The 15,512-nt window shown below is 40.0% G+C and overlaps 3 protein-coding genes across 5 annotated transcripts; 1 reads left to right on the top strand and 2 right to left on the bottom strand.

Moving 5' to 3' along the window:
* Positions 1-643: 643 nt before the first annotated feature.
* On the bottom strand, positions 644-5,131 carry scnm1 (sodium channel modifier 1). 3 transcript variants are annotated; one of them, XM_047598795.1, is made up of 8 exons: positions 4,904-5,131; positions 4,646-4,716; positions 4,460-4,557; positions 3,863-3,957; positions 2,267-2,367; positions 1,768-1,909; positions 1,580-1,688; positions 644-1,494 (listed from the first exon to the last, which is right to left on the bottom strand). In XM_047598795.1, exons 1-7 carry the CDS (start codon positions 4,952-4,954, stop codon positions 1,626-1,628), a joined length of 621 nt encoding a protein of 206 aa, XP_047454751.1. In that variant the 5' UTR covers positions 4,955-5,131; the 3' UTR covers positions 644-1,494; positions 1,580-1,625. The 3 variants fall into 3 exon arrangements, with proteins under 3 accessions (XP_047454751.1, XP_047454749.1, XP_047454750.1); XM_047598793.1 differs by having other exon boundaries at positions 1,773-1,909; XM_047598794.1 differs by having other exon boundaries at positions 1,773-1,909; positions 4,469-4,557.
* Positions 5,132-5,295: 164 nt separating this feature from the next.
* lysmd1 (LysM, putative peptidoglycan-binding, domain containing 1) lies at positions 5,296-8,082 on the top strand. Its single transcript, XM_047598797.1, has 3 exons — positions 5,296-5,812; positions 6,147-6,466; positions 7,310-8,082. Exons 1-3 carry the CDS (start codon positions 5,645-5,647, stop codon positions 7,488-7,490), a joined length of 669 nt encoding a protein of 222 aa, XP_047454753.1. The 5' UTR covers positions 5,296-5,644; the 3' UTR covers positions 7,491-8,082.
* Positions 8,083-8,347: 265 nt separating this feature from the next.
* Positions 8,348-14,877, bottom strand: tnfaip8l2b (tumor necrosis factor, alpha-induced protein 8-like 2b). The gene is made up of 3 exons (XM_047598798.1): positions 14,466-14,877; positions 9,917-10,240; positions 8,348-9,179 (listed from the first exon to the last, which is right to left on the bottom strand). The coding sequence occupies exons 2-3, from the start codon at positions 10,232-10,234 to the stop codon at positions 8,937-8,939; spliced, it is 561 nt and encodes a 186-aa protein (XP_047454754.1). The 5' UTR covers positions 10,235-10,240; positions 14,466-14,877; the 3' UTR covers positions 8,348-8,936.
* Between the last annotated feature and the right edge of the window lie 635 nt (positions 14,878-15,512).

The raw sequence follows: 15,512 nt of genomic DNA, 5'->3' as shown, positions 1-15,512 counted from the left end.
CCTTCTTTCTTCCCACCCCTCATTTCTTTAACCAGTTTATTTCTTTATTTCTTGAAAGCGCTCTCAGCTAATGTCAAATTTGCCTTGTTTCTTTAGCCTTGCCAAAGGTCGCTTTTTTAAAGTCACGTGTTGTTGTCAGTGTCGTCTCACCACAGTCTATTCTGAGAGTTTCTTGATCGTAGTTTCGCAGTAAAAGACAGGTATATTTTTGGATTGTAACACTGGCTGCTATGAATAATGACGATTTGATTTATTGATCTCACTGTGTTCCTTTTTTTCCTTCTGTTGTCATGTCAGAGGACTGTGTAAATTATAATACAGAAGAGGCAGACGTGATATTAAAACTTATCAGAGTATAGTAATCTGTGAATTTGTCCGGAAAAACACAGGCTTTATGTGTAATACTGTCAAATACCAACAATAATGGGAAAGATTTTCAAGATACTAAATGTGTTCCCATGCGGTGATGCTCTGAAGTAATGAAGTGAGCAGGGTTTTGACACATATTAGCAGTGTCTTCAGAAAGTAACCCATGTTAAGTCTCTAGGCTCTTGCCTGTTGACCCTAGCGATGTTACCTAATTTATACCATCTGTGCTGAGAGGAGCTCAGGATAGTACATTGTCAGAAGATGGACACGGTTATTTACTTCAGTCAGTCAGTGGTTTTAATGTTATGCCTGATAAGTGTATAGTAAGGCTACCTTAGAGTGATCCAGACAGAGGTGACTGATTGCGCAGAAGACAAGAGACACCCAGTTGAAGTGTTTGTTCATCCTTTAATGGTGCGCCTTTGATCCTTCAGACTTCCACCGTCAGACTGACGATGATGATAATTAATATGACATGGTCAAGTCGGCGTAACTTCTATACTTTAACTTGCTGTGGGACTAACGGAATATGGTGGGGATTAAATACTGACAAGATTTTGAATTATAACAGTATAACATTGAAGTATAACAAAGGTGACTCCTAATACCTGCAATATTTAAAGAATAAGTCATAAAAGATGCAAGGCAAGGTTTGTTCAAGAAGCCGAAGTTATACTTACAGTCAAAATCTTAAAGTCTTAAAGATTTTGTTCATCCAGCAAACACTGGATGAACTCTTTATTGATTTCATTCATTTTTTCCAATTAAATTTTGGTCATTAATACATGTGCAGTTTGACCAGGCTTCAATGCCCAATTCATTACTGATAAGTAATTTCTGGAAACTTTGCCTGGAATTCCTTCAACATACATATGGATGTACAAAACCAAACAGACCTATCAGGATGAGAAAACAATGAAATTCAATGCAAGATTGAAGATGCAGCACTGTAGCTTCTGAACGTACCACTGTGGTACTAGTGTACATGTGTTCTCACACAGTTCTAAGTCCTCTCAATGACTTGCAGATAGAGGCACTAGTGAACCAGGCTCTTCTTCATCCGAGTCAAACTCCACGTTCTCGTCTTTGACCCACTTGCCGCTACGATCTTGCAACCACCCATCACTAAGAAATAAAACAAAGCAAAATTAAATAAACTTCAGCCAGTAATGCTTGTCTTCAGTTCAAACAAGATGACTACTTCTAGTACCTTTTCAGTTTGAGATAGTGCTCCAGCTCTCTTTTCCTCTGGGCGGTTAAAGGTGTTGCATCAACCTGAGATAATGTTGTGTCTTTTGATGGAAGTGACTCTTCTTTGGCTACAAAAAAAAAAGAGTTAAAATACAATCATCTCAGTTTTCCTCAAAATAAAAATCTTAAGAACTTGCTGTGACATACTTTACCTGTTGTGCAGTCACTAGCGCCGCTTGATGGTAAATTGTGTAAAACTTCAGTTTTCCAACATGCAGATGATATTTTGTTGCAGATGTTGCCACTGGGATCTGAGCCGGTACTCGTGGGTTCTTTTTCAGATTTTGTACTTAAAAAACCATGACAAAAATATGTTAACAATTGTAATTTTCAGTTCCCGAGGTGCTAAATGTGCACTCACTTCAAAAAACCTTCAGGTACGATAAAGAAAACAAACGGATTCACAGTGTCAGAAAGGTTGTAATTCAACTGTATGATCACTTTGGAGGAAGCAGTTTGTGGTGCGGTTAAACTGGACTGATTCAACACTGTGTGAGTTTCTGTCATTTAGCAAACCACAGACTCCAAAATGAAAACTGTTTAATCAACAGCTTTCTATGTCATTTTAAACAAATGCTGAGCAGCACAGTGTTTTCACTATTGTACCTTGTCCGAATTTGTAAATGAAATATGAATGATCACACACCTGGTTTTGCTATGGCAGCTGTTATACGGCACAGTCTTCAGTAGAGCGTGATGGGTCAGCTTTCGAGTTTTCTCCAGTAGAGGGGCTGAACTGGATGGCTCCTGAAGTAACAACGAAATACTTACACCATGTATGCCTCTAGAGACTTCTCAAATGCTACTACTCAGTCATGCAGACCACCAAATTTTCCATGGGATAAATAAAATATCTAGGATGTCATTCGTCAGGTTCACATGGCAATCACAGATGTGCCATATAATGCATTTAACACAATATTGATTTACAGTATCAGTCAGTTCAGCTCAGATTATTTTTCAATCATGACTCATTCACCCTCTGACTGCTCCTGGGTAAACACATTTACTTTTCTGCATAGTTCCTTCAGGATACACAGCGGTGAGAAAATATGTTTGCACCCTTCCTGATTTCTTGTTTTCTTGCATGTTTGTCACACCTAAATATTTTAGATCATCAATCAAATTTAAATATAAAGCAACAATAACATGGGTAAACACAAAATGCAGTTTTTAAATGAAGGTTTTTATTACTATGGGAAAAAAAATATCTACATGGCCCTGCGTGAAAAAGCGTTTGCCCCTCCTGTTTAAACATAACTGTGGTTTTTCACACCTGAGTTCAATTCCTCTAGCCACACCGAGGCCTGATTACTGCCACACCTGTTCTCAATCAAGAAATCACTTCAATACGACCTGGCTGACAAAGTGAAGTAAAGCAACAGATCCTCCAAAGCTAGACACCATGCCAAGATGCAGGAACAAATGAGAAAGAAAGTAATTGAGCTCTACGAGTTCAAAAGGTTCTGAAATCATTGTTGGGACTCCAGTGAACCACAGTGAGACATTATCCACAAATGGTGAAAACATGGAACAGTGGTGAACATTCCCAGGAGTGGCTGACTGACCAAAATTATCCCAAGAGAGCAGCAACAACTCATCCAAGAGGTCACAAAAGACCCCACAACATTCAAAGGCCTCACTAGTCTCAGTTAAGGTCAGTGTTCATGACTCCACTATAAGAAAGAGATGGGGCTAAAATGGCCTGAATGGCAGAGTTCAAGACCAAAACCACTACTGAGCAAAAAGAACACAAAAGCTGGTCTCAGTTTTGCCAGAAAACACCTTGATAATCCCCATGACTTTTTGGAAAATACTTTGTGGACTGATGAGCTAAAAGCTGAACTTTTTGGAAGTTGTGCATCCCATTACATCTAGCACCACATTTCAAAAAGAACATCATTCGAACAGTACAATCTAGTTGTGTGGTGTGATGGTCTGGGGCTGTTTTGCTGCTTCAGGACCTGTAAGACTTGCTGTGATAAATGGAAACATGAATTCTGTCTACCTAAAAATCCTGAAGGAGAATGTCCCACTTTTTCTCATCACCTTTTCACACGGGGTCATGTAGGTTTTTGTTTTCCCTTTATACTAAAAACCATTTTGTGTTTACTTTTCATCTTTGTCATCTGAAACATTTAAGTCTGACAAATACGCCAAAAAAATCAGGAAGAGAGCCAACACTTTCACACAACTATAGCTATGCAGACAGAACAAATGTAATAAATGGATGTGTAAAAACCTGTTTTCCATCTTCAGCCTGGACATAGGTTTCATGTTGACGTTTTGTTATTTCATTCTTCAGCTTGGTTTTCTTGCCGTAGAATGCCTTTAATCCTGAATAAAAAAGACAAAATTCTAAATTACATGATTTTCTGAATGTGGCCAAGTATCTTGACTTCTTAAGGATACCTTATTGATGCCTGATACTGTATCTAATAAAAACTCACTGACATATTTACACTTAAGCACCTCTGAATGGTCTACAGTTGTCCACTCCTACCTGGATGAACTATTCTCCAACCTGACCATAACTCCTCTTATACTCTTAAACTGTCACATAAGATCATCAGCTATGTGTTATTTTGTTAGATTCTACATGTTTCCTTCAGCTTGATAGATGTATCTATGACAAAAGTTTGTTTATCTTGTTTCTCTTGCTCTTCTTTTCTCTGTATCTCTCTCCGTCTCTCCATATGATTTCTTCCTGTTAAAAGGGGTTTTCCTTGCCACCGTCGCCTTCAAACTGGTTTTTGTAAAGCGTCTAGACGCTATGTAATTAAAATTGAATTGAAATGAATAATTGAACTAACATTACATATAGGAGTGTTTGCTCAACTTGTTTCACCTTCTAGGTGCCTCTTCCCTTTCCTGTGGACCGTCAGCACATCAACTGTATCAAACACGGGGCGGTGGGGGCACACAAGGCAAGTGTATCTAGAGACCAGATGAACAGGTTTGCGTGTTACCAGCCCCAAAGAAAACCAAATTTACTTTTCAAAACTTGTTTTCGTGGTAATGTTACCTTCCATTTTTCATAAGAGCAGCCTCGTCCTCTGGAATAAAGTGAGACAAAAGGTCTGCTACACGCCTTTTCTGAAATGCAAGCGAACAAGTCAGTTAACAATAGATTGTTTGAATTATTCCTTCAGTCTTGCATAGAGGGAACAGCATGGGAACAGCCCTATGTTAGCTAACGTTACCCGGATGCTAACTATAACAACACAAGAATCCGGGTCTCCATCTGAGAAACAAAAATAAGATATAAAGCTTAAACTATTACCTTCAGAATATTCAGCTGACTCTTGTCGTTGCCTTCCCTCTTAAAAGACATGATTGTTGTGGTTGATAATGTGAACACAGATGTTAGCAACGCATAAGCTACTTTAGGACGTCAAGCTAATTCCTGGTAGCAGTGTTGCCTTCAGAAGCAAGGATTTTAAATAGGAAATAAGAGCTTCAACTTTGAAAGTATCGTTTAGCCCTTTAGAACCTGGAAGCAATGGTGTGTGTCTTAAATGTCACATTTATCTGCGTATCTAGAATATATCCAACGTCTGAGAGAATGGATAAATGTGACTCAAATCATAGTCAAATTTAATTCGTGGAGGTTATTCCAACCGGTATGAATGCAGCGCGACAATCTACTGGTCACGCAGCACGCCATGGCAGCCATGGCAACATATGGCAGGCAGCAGACAGCTGACTACAGGAATTATGACAACATCAACAAGTTTTTCGGCAACTTTTCGGATATTTGTTTGACACAAGGGGTCGGTTCAACTCATAGTTAAGTAAGCGTTTGTCTTTAACTGTGACAGGCGTTTGACTTTCGTTGCTTTAAAGATTCAGCCACAGTTTGACAATGAAGGATAAGCATCAACGCTAATTTAAATTGAGAGCTAGCAGGCTAGATAAGCTGCTGGTTTGGTACTGAAAAGTAAACTTCTACACATATGACGCTAACAGTAAAGTTTGTTGGCCAATATTTTGTCGGTTAATAACTTAAAGAGCGTTCACGGACATGTCAGGAGAGCCAGCCAGTGTGAACGGCCTGGTCCGCGGGAGCCGCACCAGATCCTACGGCAGTCTGACCCGGTCTCAGCTCTCTCCGGTTCGGCAGAGACGCATTGAGCACACGATTCAGCCGGGAGAGACACTCCAAGGCCTGGCCCTAAGATATGGAGTGTCCGTACGTATCAATTAATTAACGTTTGAACTCTTGAAACAAGTCTAGTCAGTCCTGATCCTTAAATAGCTCATTTTATACTCGCATAGAAACGTGCTGCTTCAGAATCGAACATCTTCTAGAGCATTCATTTTATGCTACATCTTAAGGAACAGCATCTACCCAAAATGTCAAATGTGAATAAATTATTTAATTTCAAGTTCTGCCCTTATGATTTTATTACAGTAAATGGGAGTCGCCAACTTTTATTTATAAAATTAAGCAAGGCTAATTTTTGTACTGAAAGTAAACATACTGTTGGTTTCCACAAATCTAACAAGGAAAACCTCTCTTATAGATGGAGCAAATCAAAAGGGCTAACAGGATGTACACCAATGACTCGATATTCCTTAAGAAGTCCCTGTTGATCCCTGTGCTGTCAGACTTGGATGACTTCAGTAAGGTGGGGGATTTGGCTGAAGATGACCATGATGGAGACAGTGCTGGCCGTGCTTCTGTTCATAACAGACACACAGTGAGCTCCTCTGACAAAAAGCAATGCGGCGGAAAAGAAATGGTTTCAGACCTCACTCCAGTGGATTTTTTGAAGAGGCTGGATGACTTAATTAGCCAGTCCAAGCAAGCTGCAGTCAAAGGATGCCATGATGCAGAGAAAAGGTAAAACTTTTGAGGCTGTAACTGCACAGTTTATCTATTTCATGTAGTATTCCAGCATTTGCTTATTTGTAAGGCACTGCTAAAACCTGACTAGTAACACCAACAACCAGTTGCAGGTCTGCAACTGGTTATTGTCTGTGTCTTTGAAATATACTGTGTTCCATTTGGTTTGCATTGTGAGGTATTGGAAATCTTGTGGTCATGGTCACATAAATATATTTTGGTGTTTACTGATTATGGACCATATGAGAATACTTAATTTTAACCTTTAATAATCCATTCAGTAGAATAATATCACCTTCTAATATCCTAATAACCATGTGGCATCTTTTTCTTTCCGGAGGGGAAACAATGAAGTATTGCTCATGCTTTCAGAATATGGGGTAAACATCAGGTGACATGGCAAGGAGGGTAGAGACATGGTGGTCGAACTAGTTGTTAATGTGTGCAGCAATGCTAAAAACATTCAAATGTTCATCTCAGTCATATTCTTCTATTAAGTGAATTCTGTGTCAAAAAGAAAAACTTATTTAGTTCTATTTCTGGCTAATTTTGACTCTCCAGGGGCTAAACCAATTTGCACATGTTAAAAGTTTTATTGTGATTCTATTGTTTTGGGGCATGTTGACACATATAATCAGCTAAAATTGGAATCCATTGGAATCCATGCAATGATTAATCAGAATAATTTCAGCTGAGTTGAAAGATAAAGACCACCTAAACGTTGGCAGTGTGTCAAGACAAGGTGCAGTCTTTGAGATCATCGCTGAATGCAGCCAAAGGCGACAACAGGCTGAGTCACTTCAGACTTATGGTATCCTCTCATCTGTTTGTTCTTGGCAGGGTCGCGGCTCTGGAAGCAGCTTGCACCAGCAGGACATCAGATTGCCGCCCGCTTACAAGGTCGCAGAGTGTCATTTCATCTTCCAGATTGCAGCAGGCAGCACATGGGGCCGTGCCACTCACTATCACCAAACTCACCAAGAAACTGAGAGAAAGGGAGGATGAGATCTTCGAACTGTGACATTTGATCAGTCAAGAAACTTTCTCAGAAATCTGTGTTGCACAGTTTGATCTATATCTATATAACAGGGCATTACAGATAAAGGAAAATAAGCCAGGTAATCCCTCTGCTGCTATATAGTTTTATAGTTCATATGTCTTTTCACACATTTAATATAGACTGTATTTAAGGAACTCACACTGTCTTTTTTTAACAATTATTGCATATTTATTTATTTGTTGGGATGTACTGTAGGTTATGGAAATGTTCATATGGCTTATAGCTGTATTCGACTTGTTCTCACATGCAGGGACTAAGCGCGTGGCATGAAAGTGATCATTTGCAGTCACATGTTGATTTGGTCATATGACTGATCACATGGTTGACTCAACACAAGGTTTGTGTGCTATGCTGCCACACATTTTTCTTATGAGAACCTTTAGCCATGGAATGCAAAACCTATGTTCACTGTGATAACAAGAGCAAAATGAAATTATTTAAACAACCGACATCTGTCTCTTAAAATATATTTTGACAGGTTCTTTTCCCAGTTGTTTTTAGGGGTAATGGTTTTGTATAGTTCATTTAATTATTAAAATGTTTTGTTCCTGTGTTTTTGCTGCATTATTATTTACACAAAGAAGATCACGTGTTGGCTAAATGTAATATCTGACCTTTGCATGAGGTGGACTTCCCACTTAATAATTTTTCAGTGTCTCTTTAATCTAGAATGTCTTTATACCGTAAAGCCAAACTAAAAAGTTACTTTAGCTCAACCAGTGACTGATTCTACAAATTCTTAGAACAGATTCATTAGAATAGAATGATTAATGTTCAAGCTCATGGAATCTGCTGTAATACTCTTTGAAACTACAGCGTGTTTGTGGGAGTAATGTCCACTGTGCTTATATTTGCTTTATTATCGGCTGCATCATCATCTGGACACTTCAGTAGATTCATTACACTAAAACATCCCCTTGACCACCAGATGGCAGTGCTGTATTACACTGTTCCCCTTCTTTCTTGATCATGTAGTCTACCTGGCTGATTTGACTCCTCCTCTCCAGAATGCATCAGTAGTTCTGAATATAACATTTCAAGGTCACAGATATTAAACACTGGATGACATTTCATATGCCAATACAATGGCTGATACAATAGAAATCTGTTCATGTTCAAGTTTGGCTTCACTGTTTGAACAGGCATCACAATTCTGTCATCTCTCTCCATATATACAGTATATAAGTCACCTTTAAACATTACAAAATTGAGGAATGACTCAACCGACTTTATTCTTATTCCACATGTTCTTTGAGAACTGTGGCAGTATATTAGCACTCAAATCACTGGCCTCTTACGTCGCCACTGCTCAGCAGCAGTAAGAGGAGTTTTGTCCAGCAGTTTGTCTCAGTTGAGTCTACCTGTTGATCTCCCAGTGTCTGTCTGTGATATGTGTCTGTTCATGTGTCATATTGTCCCATCCTCCACCAGTTTGTTGAGTCCTTTACAGATGTTGCTGAGGTTGGTTTTGAAGGGGCCATTGGGATCGTACAGTTTGGTCAGGAGCTTGGGGTCGGAGTAATGGTTGAAGACGTGGTTGATGCGGCCATGAGATTTAGGGGTGAGGTGTTGGTTGACCAGCTTCAGCAGCAGATCCCTACAGCTCGACAGTAGTTCCGACATCACAGCATTGTCAAAGGTGAAGTCCACCTGCAACAGACACTTAGTTAGAGAACTGACTTGTGTGATCATTTCACACCATCTCGAGCAATTTGTAGCTAGCAATACGTAAATAATATACAATAAGATCATTTTTAAGGAAAAATGAAATGCCAGCCAATGAATTTTTATTTGAAAAAAAAAAATACTGAAGTACTCTAATATGCATCTACAAATGGTTTTTAGAAGTTTTTTTTGTTTTTTATCTTGAAATGACCACCTTTCTTGCAGACATACTTTTAGTGTGAACATGAAACCAGGGTCTGAGGCAAACACATGTTGTCAAAGTAGAGATGAACATGAAGATCCTCACAATAAGTCTGAGTGAGATACAATACACAGTCATCTTTGAATACAAAAAACATAATACTATGCACTACTCCTCCTGTTTGTAGTATCTGTTTTCCAATTTTCTACTGTCCCCAAACAAATATTTCACTGTCGGACTGCTTGTTCTTTCTTGATTAATTTATTATCTGCGTTAAATTGGACATTTTTTTGACAAAGTAAATAGCTTTCAATCTGAAAACACTAAAATCACAAACACTTGGTGGTTAGTTTTTATTCAATGTGTATTTGTCTTGCTGATCTGTCTCTAAAGTACATGCAGTGTGTTTTTTCAGAGTAAATTGAACTGAGTTACAAAAATTTCTTATATAGCATTGAAAATGTGACTTTCTGGATCTTGCCCTACCCTGTGCAGAAAGAGTTGAAATGTGAAAATGTACCTCGTAGAAGCTGATAGCTGTCATGGCCCCTTGGTGCAGCTTCTTCTTAAAGTCTTGGGCCACTCCCAGCTCCTCTGGGCTGAAGCGGTTGTTTCTGAACAGCACGCCAATCTTGACTGCGATCTTGACCAGGTCTTTGATGACTTTCTGAGCCTCTGATTTGTTTTGCGAGTACTCTTTGGAGACCCGGTAGAGTTCATCCAGGATCTCGCTGGTGGTGTCATCGATGAACATTTGAACCGAGCTTTTGCTGGCCATGCTGCTGAGGATCTTCTTCTGAACCTTCATGGCCATGTCCCTGGAGCTAAAGGCGTCCATTGTTGCCTGAGTGATCAGAAAAAAGGTATTCTTGATAAAGTAATTCAAAACTTTAACTGTTTTATGACCACATGAAGAAGTTTCTTTTCTGAGAGAATATTTAAATCATGTGTGTAGACTGACTGAGTGACTAAAATGGCATAAGTAAATGTTCTAAATGCTCATAAATAACCCAACTGAAAATCACTAAACTGCTGGGTACTTGGTACTTTCAGTCACAGAGGCAAAAACATTTAACATGATTAATTCTGCTTCCTATGAGTCAGTTGATTACTCAACAGTGTAAACAAGTTTTATTTTATTTTTTCTTCTGCCACAAAAGACTCCCTAACAATGTCCATCTCTCCCATCAGACTACACCACTCCCAAAACATTTTGGCAAGTGACAAAGAGTAGGAATAAGCTCACAATTTTAATTTTCTCCAACCCATAAATAAAAGGTATGGCCTTGCTTAGCTAAAATCAGTGAAGACATTTATAGGGACACTCATGAAAGAGGAACAACCTTTTTCCACAGCTGGTTGCCGTTTGGCAAAACCTTTTACTGCCAGAGAACCAGCAGTGCCATTAGAATAGTCGGAGGTTAAGTGCCATGTTCATGGTTAAAGAGTTGGTAGCCATGGAGCCTGGTCAGGGGACACATGTGCACCTCTTCTATCCAAATTCTCCACATCAGTTTGAGATTTAAAGTTGCAACTCTCCACACTCTAACCTTCCATTTGTCACCAATACCACCCTTCTTAGGCATCATTAAAGTCCACAGTAATCTCACCATTATTAACAATTCACCCTCATACGTCAGCCCATTTATAACAGAAAATCTTGTTTTATTAAAAAAGCAAACAAACACTGAACATTGTATATTGAACAGTGTACTTTCTGAAAGCTGATACCCTTCATGTAATGTTAGTCCTTGTGTTTGTTTTTGTGTCTGACATGCACATGGATGCCAAAAGGGAAAAGTGCCATGGAAGAGACTCTATGGAGGCTTTTAATTCCTCCACTGAGATTTTAACCACACCTAGCATCCAACACAGAGAACCCTCCCCTGGGAGGTCATCAGCATTCATACAGCACACTACAACAGAACTACAAAATCCACTGTTTATCTTCAATTGTCAACACGGTTTGAATTAATTCCCTTTTAATTCCATTTAATTTCCCTCTCATCTCTTGCATAGAAGCCAGCAGAGTTGAATTGGACTGCTCACAGAGGAAACTGCAGTTACATTTTACTTGTCTGATGTATTTCTAAGAGAAGCAATCAAAGAATGGGCAAGCAAGGTTTAATTACCACACTATTAAAATAACATAGATGGAAAATATCAGAGCAAGTATTGCAATACATAAAGAAAGTATACTTATGTTTATGTTGATACATCTTAGTTATATCCACTGTTTCGCAGACTCAGCAAATTAAATCTAAGTCTAAATACTTAGCTTTTATTTCACCTTAATCCAAAGTATATGTAAAGACTAAGGCAGAATCAACAGGTTGCACTATCTTTGGCAAACATCAGTGCCACTGAGACATCTGCGTATCCTCCCCTATTTCCTGTGTCACTTGGTGTTACAGTGTTTTCTTACATATGTAGAAACTGAGTGTGCAAACAGGACTGTAATTTAGAAGACAGTTTCTGAACATCTTTCAGTGTGATTTTGTTGCACTAAATTGCACTTCTGGCCTGTGTGAACAGGTATTTGAGGGAAGTTGGGAGGCTACATAGCTGAGGCAGGTCCATGCCTGTTGATATCACATTGCATCAGTGTTGGAACAGAAAGTGAGCAACCTGAAGTCACTGGCTACCTTAATAACTGTTGCTAGGTCTGCCTTTGGGTAAAACACAAGCTACTCTGTCATTGAGACATCCTCTGCAATGGCAACATATTGGCTGGTGTCAGTTAAAGGACTTCCTGACGACCGCTTCAATCTATTTGTTTCATCCCTGTTTGTGCTTCTTAGTCATTGTTATTCAAAAGACAACACAGTCCAGCTCCAGTGATGCACAGTCAGCAACATGAGCAAACGACTAATAAAAGAAAGAGTGATCCCGTCCCGTTAACGATCATATCATGCAAATAGGCAGCACTTGCTGTGGCTCTTCTTATTCCTGGCGGTGTGCCCCAATCCCATCTGCAACATTCGTAATAAGCAAACAGTAATTTTTATAGGCTATCGCAGTAGGTGCCATTTTACATGCACAACCATTCATTTTGAACAAGTGTCACATTTCTAATAGCTCGCTTCGTTACAAAAGGTTTGGGTTCCCTGTAGGGAATTTTAAAACGTTCATTAGATTAATTTCCCTTAACAGTGATAATGGAAGTGGAGTAGTGCGATAGCTATGTCAGATTCATGCTTCAATCTCATTTATTTGCTAAAGAGACTACTGGGACTTGAGAGACGTGCGCAGTGTGCAGCCATCAGACAGTTTTCCACACAGTAAACTCCCCCAGTAGGAGACAGCTCGGTGCTTGGCTTTTTGTGTATCTACATTGTGTCTTTTTATGTCGATCTATCAGGGGGTGGAGGTTGTTTGTGGAGGTTGTTTGGAGAGCTTTAAACATTCCTGTGCTGGAGCTGAATATTTCTATGAAACCCCTTTTATGTGATGGACGTCATTGAGTCAGTCACGGTGAGGACGTGTTTAGTGTCGAGCAGCAATTTACTGGTGCAGATGGACTGAAGAGGGCCTTAAAGCATTTATCAGTTTATTGTTGACTTCCATCAGGGAGCGGCTGCACTACACGTTCAAGTGTTTGTTTCCCTCCCAAATGCCTGCTGTGCGAGATCTAATACTGTCAGGCAAAACAGCAAAAAAAGCTGAAATGGGACTACCGCAGCAGAGATGCTCTTAATGCGTTTCAGTGCTGCCTAACAACCAGGCAGCATGGACTCTTTCTCTGGGTTAATGGACAGTCAAAGAGAGTGTGCTGATTGGTAGAGCCGTCCAGGCAGGCAGGCAGGCTAGAGAGGTAAATATTTAGCATTCCTCAGAGGACTCCAGGTTTGAGCCTCCAAGTTTGTGTACATGTATGAACTTGTGTGCATGTGCATGTGCATTTTTTAGAGAAAGTGTTTCCTGGTTGTTCTAGCATGCACACATTTGCAAAAGAAAAAAAAGAATGCATGCATTTTGTATGACTGTTTATGTTCATGAAGAGAAATCCTTTCCCAATTTACCAGGCCAATCAAAATGTGCTTTTTCCTGTTCTTAGAGTGCAGCTGGTCTATGTTAGTTTTGACAGACCAGGTTGAACAATGAGAATATTCCAGGTAATGCACACAGGTTGTACTATTCAGTCAGATGAAAACACAGCCGCACCATTCACTCAGAAGACTCTTTCTGGCAAGATGGTCAGTGAACAAATAGAAACATCTGTTTTGTGCTGGTGATGATCAGAACAATGACTGCAAAAAAGAAAAAAAAGGATTGGACTGTATTGTCCTTACTCAGCAACTTTCAATGAAAGACAAGTTCTTTGCCATATGAAATGTCACTTCCGCTGAGTGTTTTGAACTGTGTGGTTGTAGTTTGAGATCTTGTTTTCCATCTTGAGTAACATGCTCTCAGTGTAATCATGCTTTGGTGGCACATTGACTTCATTTTATTTCGTAAATTGTTTGATATGGCCTTTACACAAACTGACCTCCATAAAGTAGCAGCTAAGAATCCATTTTGAAATCCTCTAAGGAGACATATTGCAGTCGCATTGCACAACTTTTTGTCGTTGTTCAAGCCTGCCACCCATCTGCCTCAAAAGGGAAGCGAAACAGAGCAGTTGGCTCTGTGGCTCAAAGTCGACAGCAGAGGCCTGCAGCCTGTATTTGCCCTTTATATCCGCACCTCTCTGAGTGATACTGCAACCTCTACTGTCTTTGGCTCTGACTTAACGTGTTTTAAATCAAAGTAGACCAGTAAAGGAGGGAAAGTCCACTGCCTCAAGATTTGAGTTGAGCAACTCCCAGCTTGTGCAAACAAAAATGTGAGCTCTACATCTATGTATGTCACCGTGCTTGTTCCAGCACGACTGTGAACATGCATCGTATCTCGCAACTCGAGATGGGGAAGTGGAGAGAAGTCACACAGTTTCCAATCATCCCTCGCTTGCTCAGTGTGTGTCTGCTGGACGCCAACCCACAAACACTCTTCATTTTCACAAGATCCACAAACAAAAAAGCGGAGCTAAAGCAAATTACTAGCACATGAACACAGAACAAGTGTCTTACCTGTGTGGGGCCCCCTCCCTCCTTCTCTGTGTCAGATCTCTCTCTCTCTCTGTGTATCAAGTTGACAGCACAGGTCGGTTAGTTTAACGGGATCTCTCCATCTTCACCTTGAGCAGAACCAAAACCTTCAAAAAAAAAAAACTGCCCTTTCGCAGCGCTTCTGTCAGTGCTTACCACCCTGTCTTAAGATAATGTTGAGTTGTACTTCCTTGAGGAACTCAATTGCTATGACACACCCCTCAGTGTGTGTGTCTACGGCTCTCTCTCTCTCTCTTTCTCTGTTTCACTCACTGCCCTATCATGCGTTTCCCTCTGAAAATTCAAATTCACTCTCCAGAACCGCTGTATTTCTCTCTTGCCCTCACTGCTCACCCTTCGTCTCTCTCTCCCTGCTCTGCCCTGTACTGCTGACGTTGTGCCTCTGCTTGTTCTGACAAGTGAAAACCCCAGAAAGAATCTACCAATGATCCAGTGATGCAGCCAGTTGAAAGAGGAGCGGCTTAACCCTCATCTTTTTCTTGTGTGTGCGTGTGTTCACCTTCGCTGGAATGCGGTTGCTGTCAGGGCTGCTGTGTCCCTCCCCATGTGTCTCTTATTCAAGGTAGAATCAAAACAACGAGTTGCCAGGAGTGTGTCTCTGTGTGACACAACATTTTACACAGCCTACCGTACTTTAGATCTGAACCATGTCAACAGCCCCAATGTCATAAATAGCAGTACTTGTTATTGCTCTCTGCATCAGGGTCTGGAAAGCTTGTCTTTGTGTCATTGTTTGCAGAAGTTACATGACACTGAAGTGCACATTTAACTCATTCATATTGTAACTTCAAACAATGTTCATTCATAAGCCCTTTTTTCAAGTATTGATACTGATCCATTGAATATTTTTAAGAGACAGACACCGTGACAGCATTTTAGTGTTGCTTAATTGCCCTCATACTTTCACATCATAGGTTAATTAAAAGCAAAGTTCAGCATGGCTGTCATGAATGAGGCTTTGTTTGAGCTGTTGAGCTGCCATAAACTTTACAATGTTTTAAAGTGTTA

The sequence above is a fragment of the Mugil cephalus genome, chromosome 11 (genome assembly GCF_022458985.1).
Source record: "Mugil cephalus isolate CIBA_MC_2020 chromosome 11, CIBA_Mcephalus_1.1, whole genome shotgun sequence".
Taxonomy (NCBI): Eukaryota; Metazoa; Chordata; class Actinopteri; order Mugiliformes; family Mugilidae; genus Mugil; species Mugil cephalus.
This window is presented reverse-complemented; position numbering and strand designations above follow the sequence as displayed.

What these genes read in the sequence shown, in the direction of transcription:
- scnm1 (XM_047598793.1), bottom strand. Translation starts at nt 4,954, where the DNA reads ATGTCTTTTAAGAGGGAAGGCAACGACAAGAGTCAGCTGAATATTCTG. An exon ending in GCTCTTATGAAAAATGGAAG is followed by an intron (nt 4,558 to 4,645) that starts GTAACATTACCA and finishes TCTGGTCTCTAG; the next exon opens with ATACACTTGCCTTGTGTGCC. An exon ending in GCACCTAGAAGGTGAAACAA is followed by an intron (nt 3,958 to 4,459) that starts GTTGAGCAAACA and finishes TTTTTTATTCAG; the next exon opens with GATTAAAGGCATTCTACGGC.
- lysmd1 (XM_047598797.1), top strand. Translation starts at nt 5,645, where the DNA reads ATGTCAGGAGAGCCAGCCAGTGTGAACGGCCTGGTCCGCGGGAGCCGC. An exon ending in CCCTAAGATATGGAGTGTCC is followed by an intron (nt 5,813 to 6,146) that starts GTACGTATCAAT and finishes CCTCTCTTATAG; the next exon opens with ATGGAGCAAATCAAAAGGGC. An exon ending in TGCCATGATGCAGAGAAAAG is followed by an intron (nt 6,467 to 7,309) that starts GTAAAACTTTTG and finishes TGTTCTTGGCAG; the next exon opens with GGTCGCGGCTCTGGAAGCAG.
- tnfaip8l2b (XM_047598798.1), bottom strand. Translation starts at nt 10,234, where the DNA reads ATGGACGCCTTTAGCTCCAGGGACATGGCCATGAAGGTTCAGAAGAAG. An exon ending in CAGCTATCAGCTTCTACGAG is followed by an intron (nt 9,180 to 9,916) that starts GTACATTTTCAC and finishes TGTCTGTTGCAG; the next exon opens with GTGGACTTCACCTTTGACAA.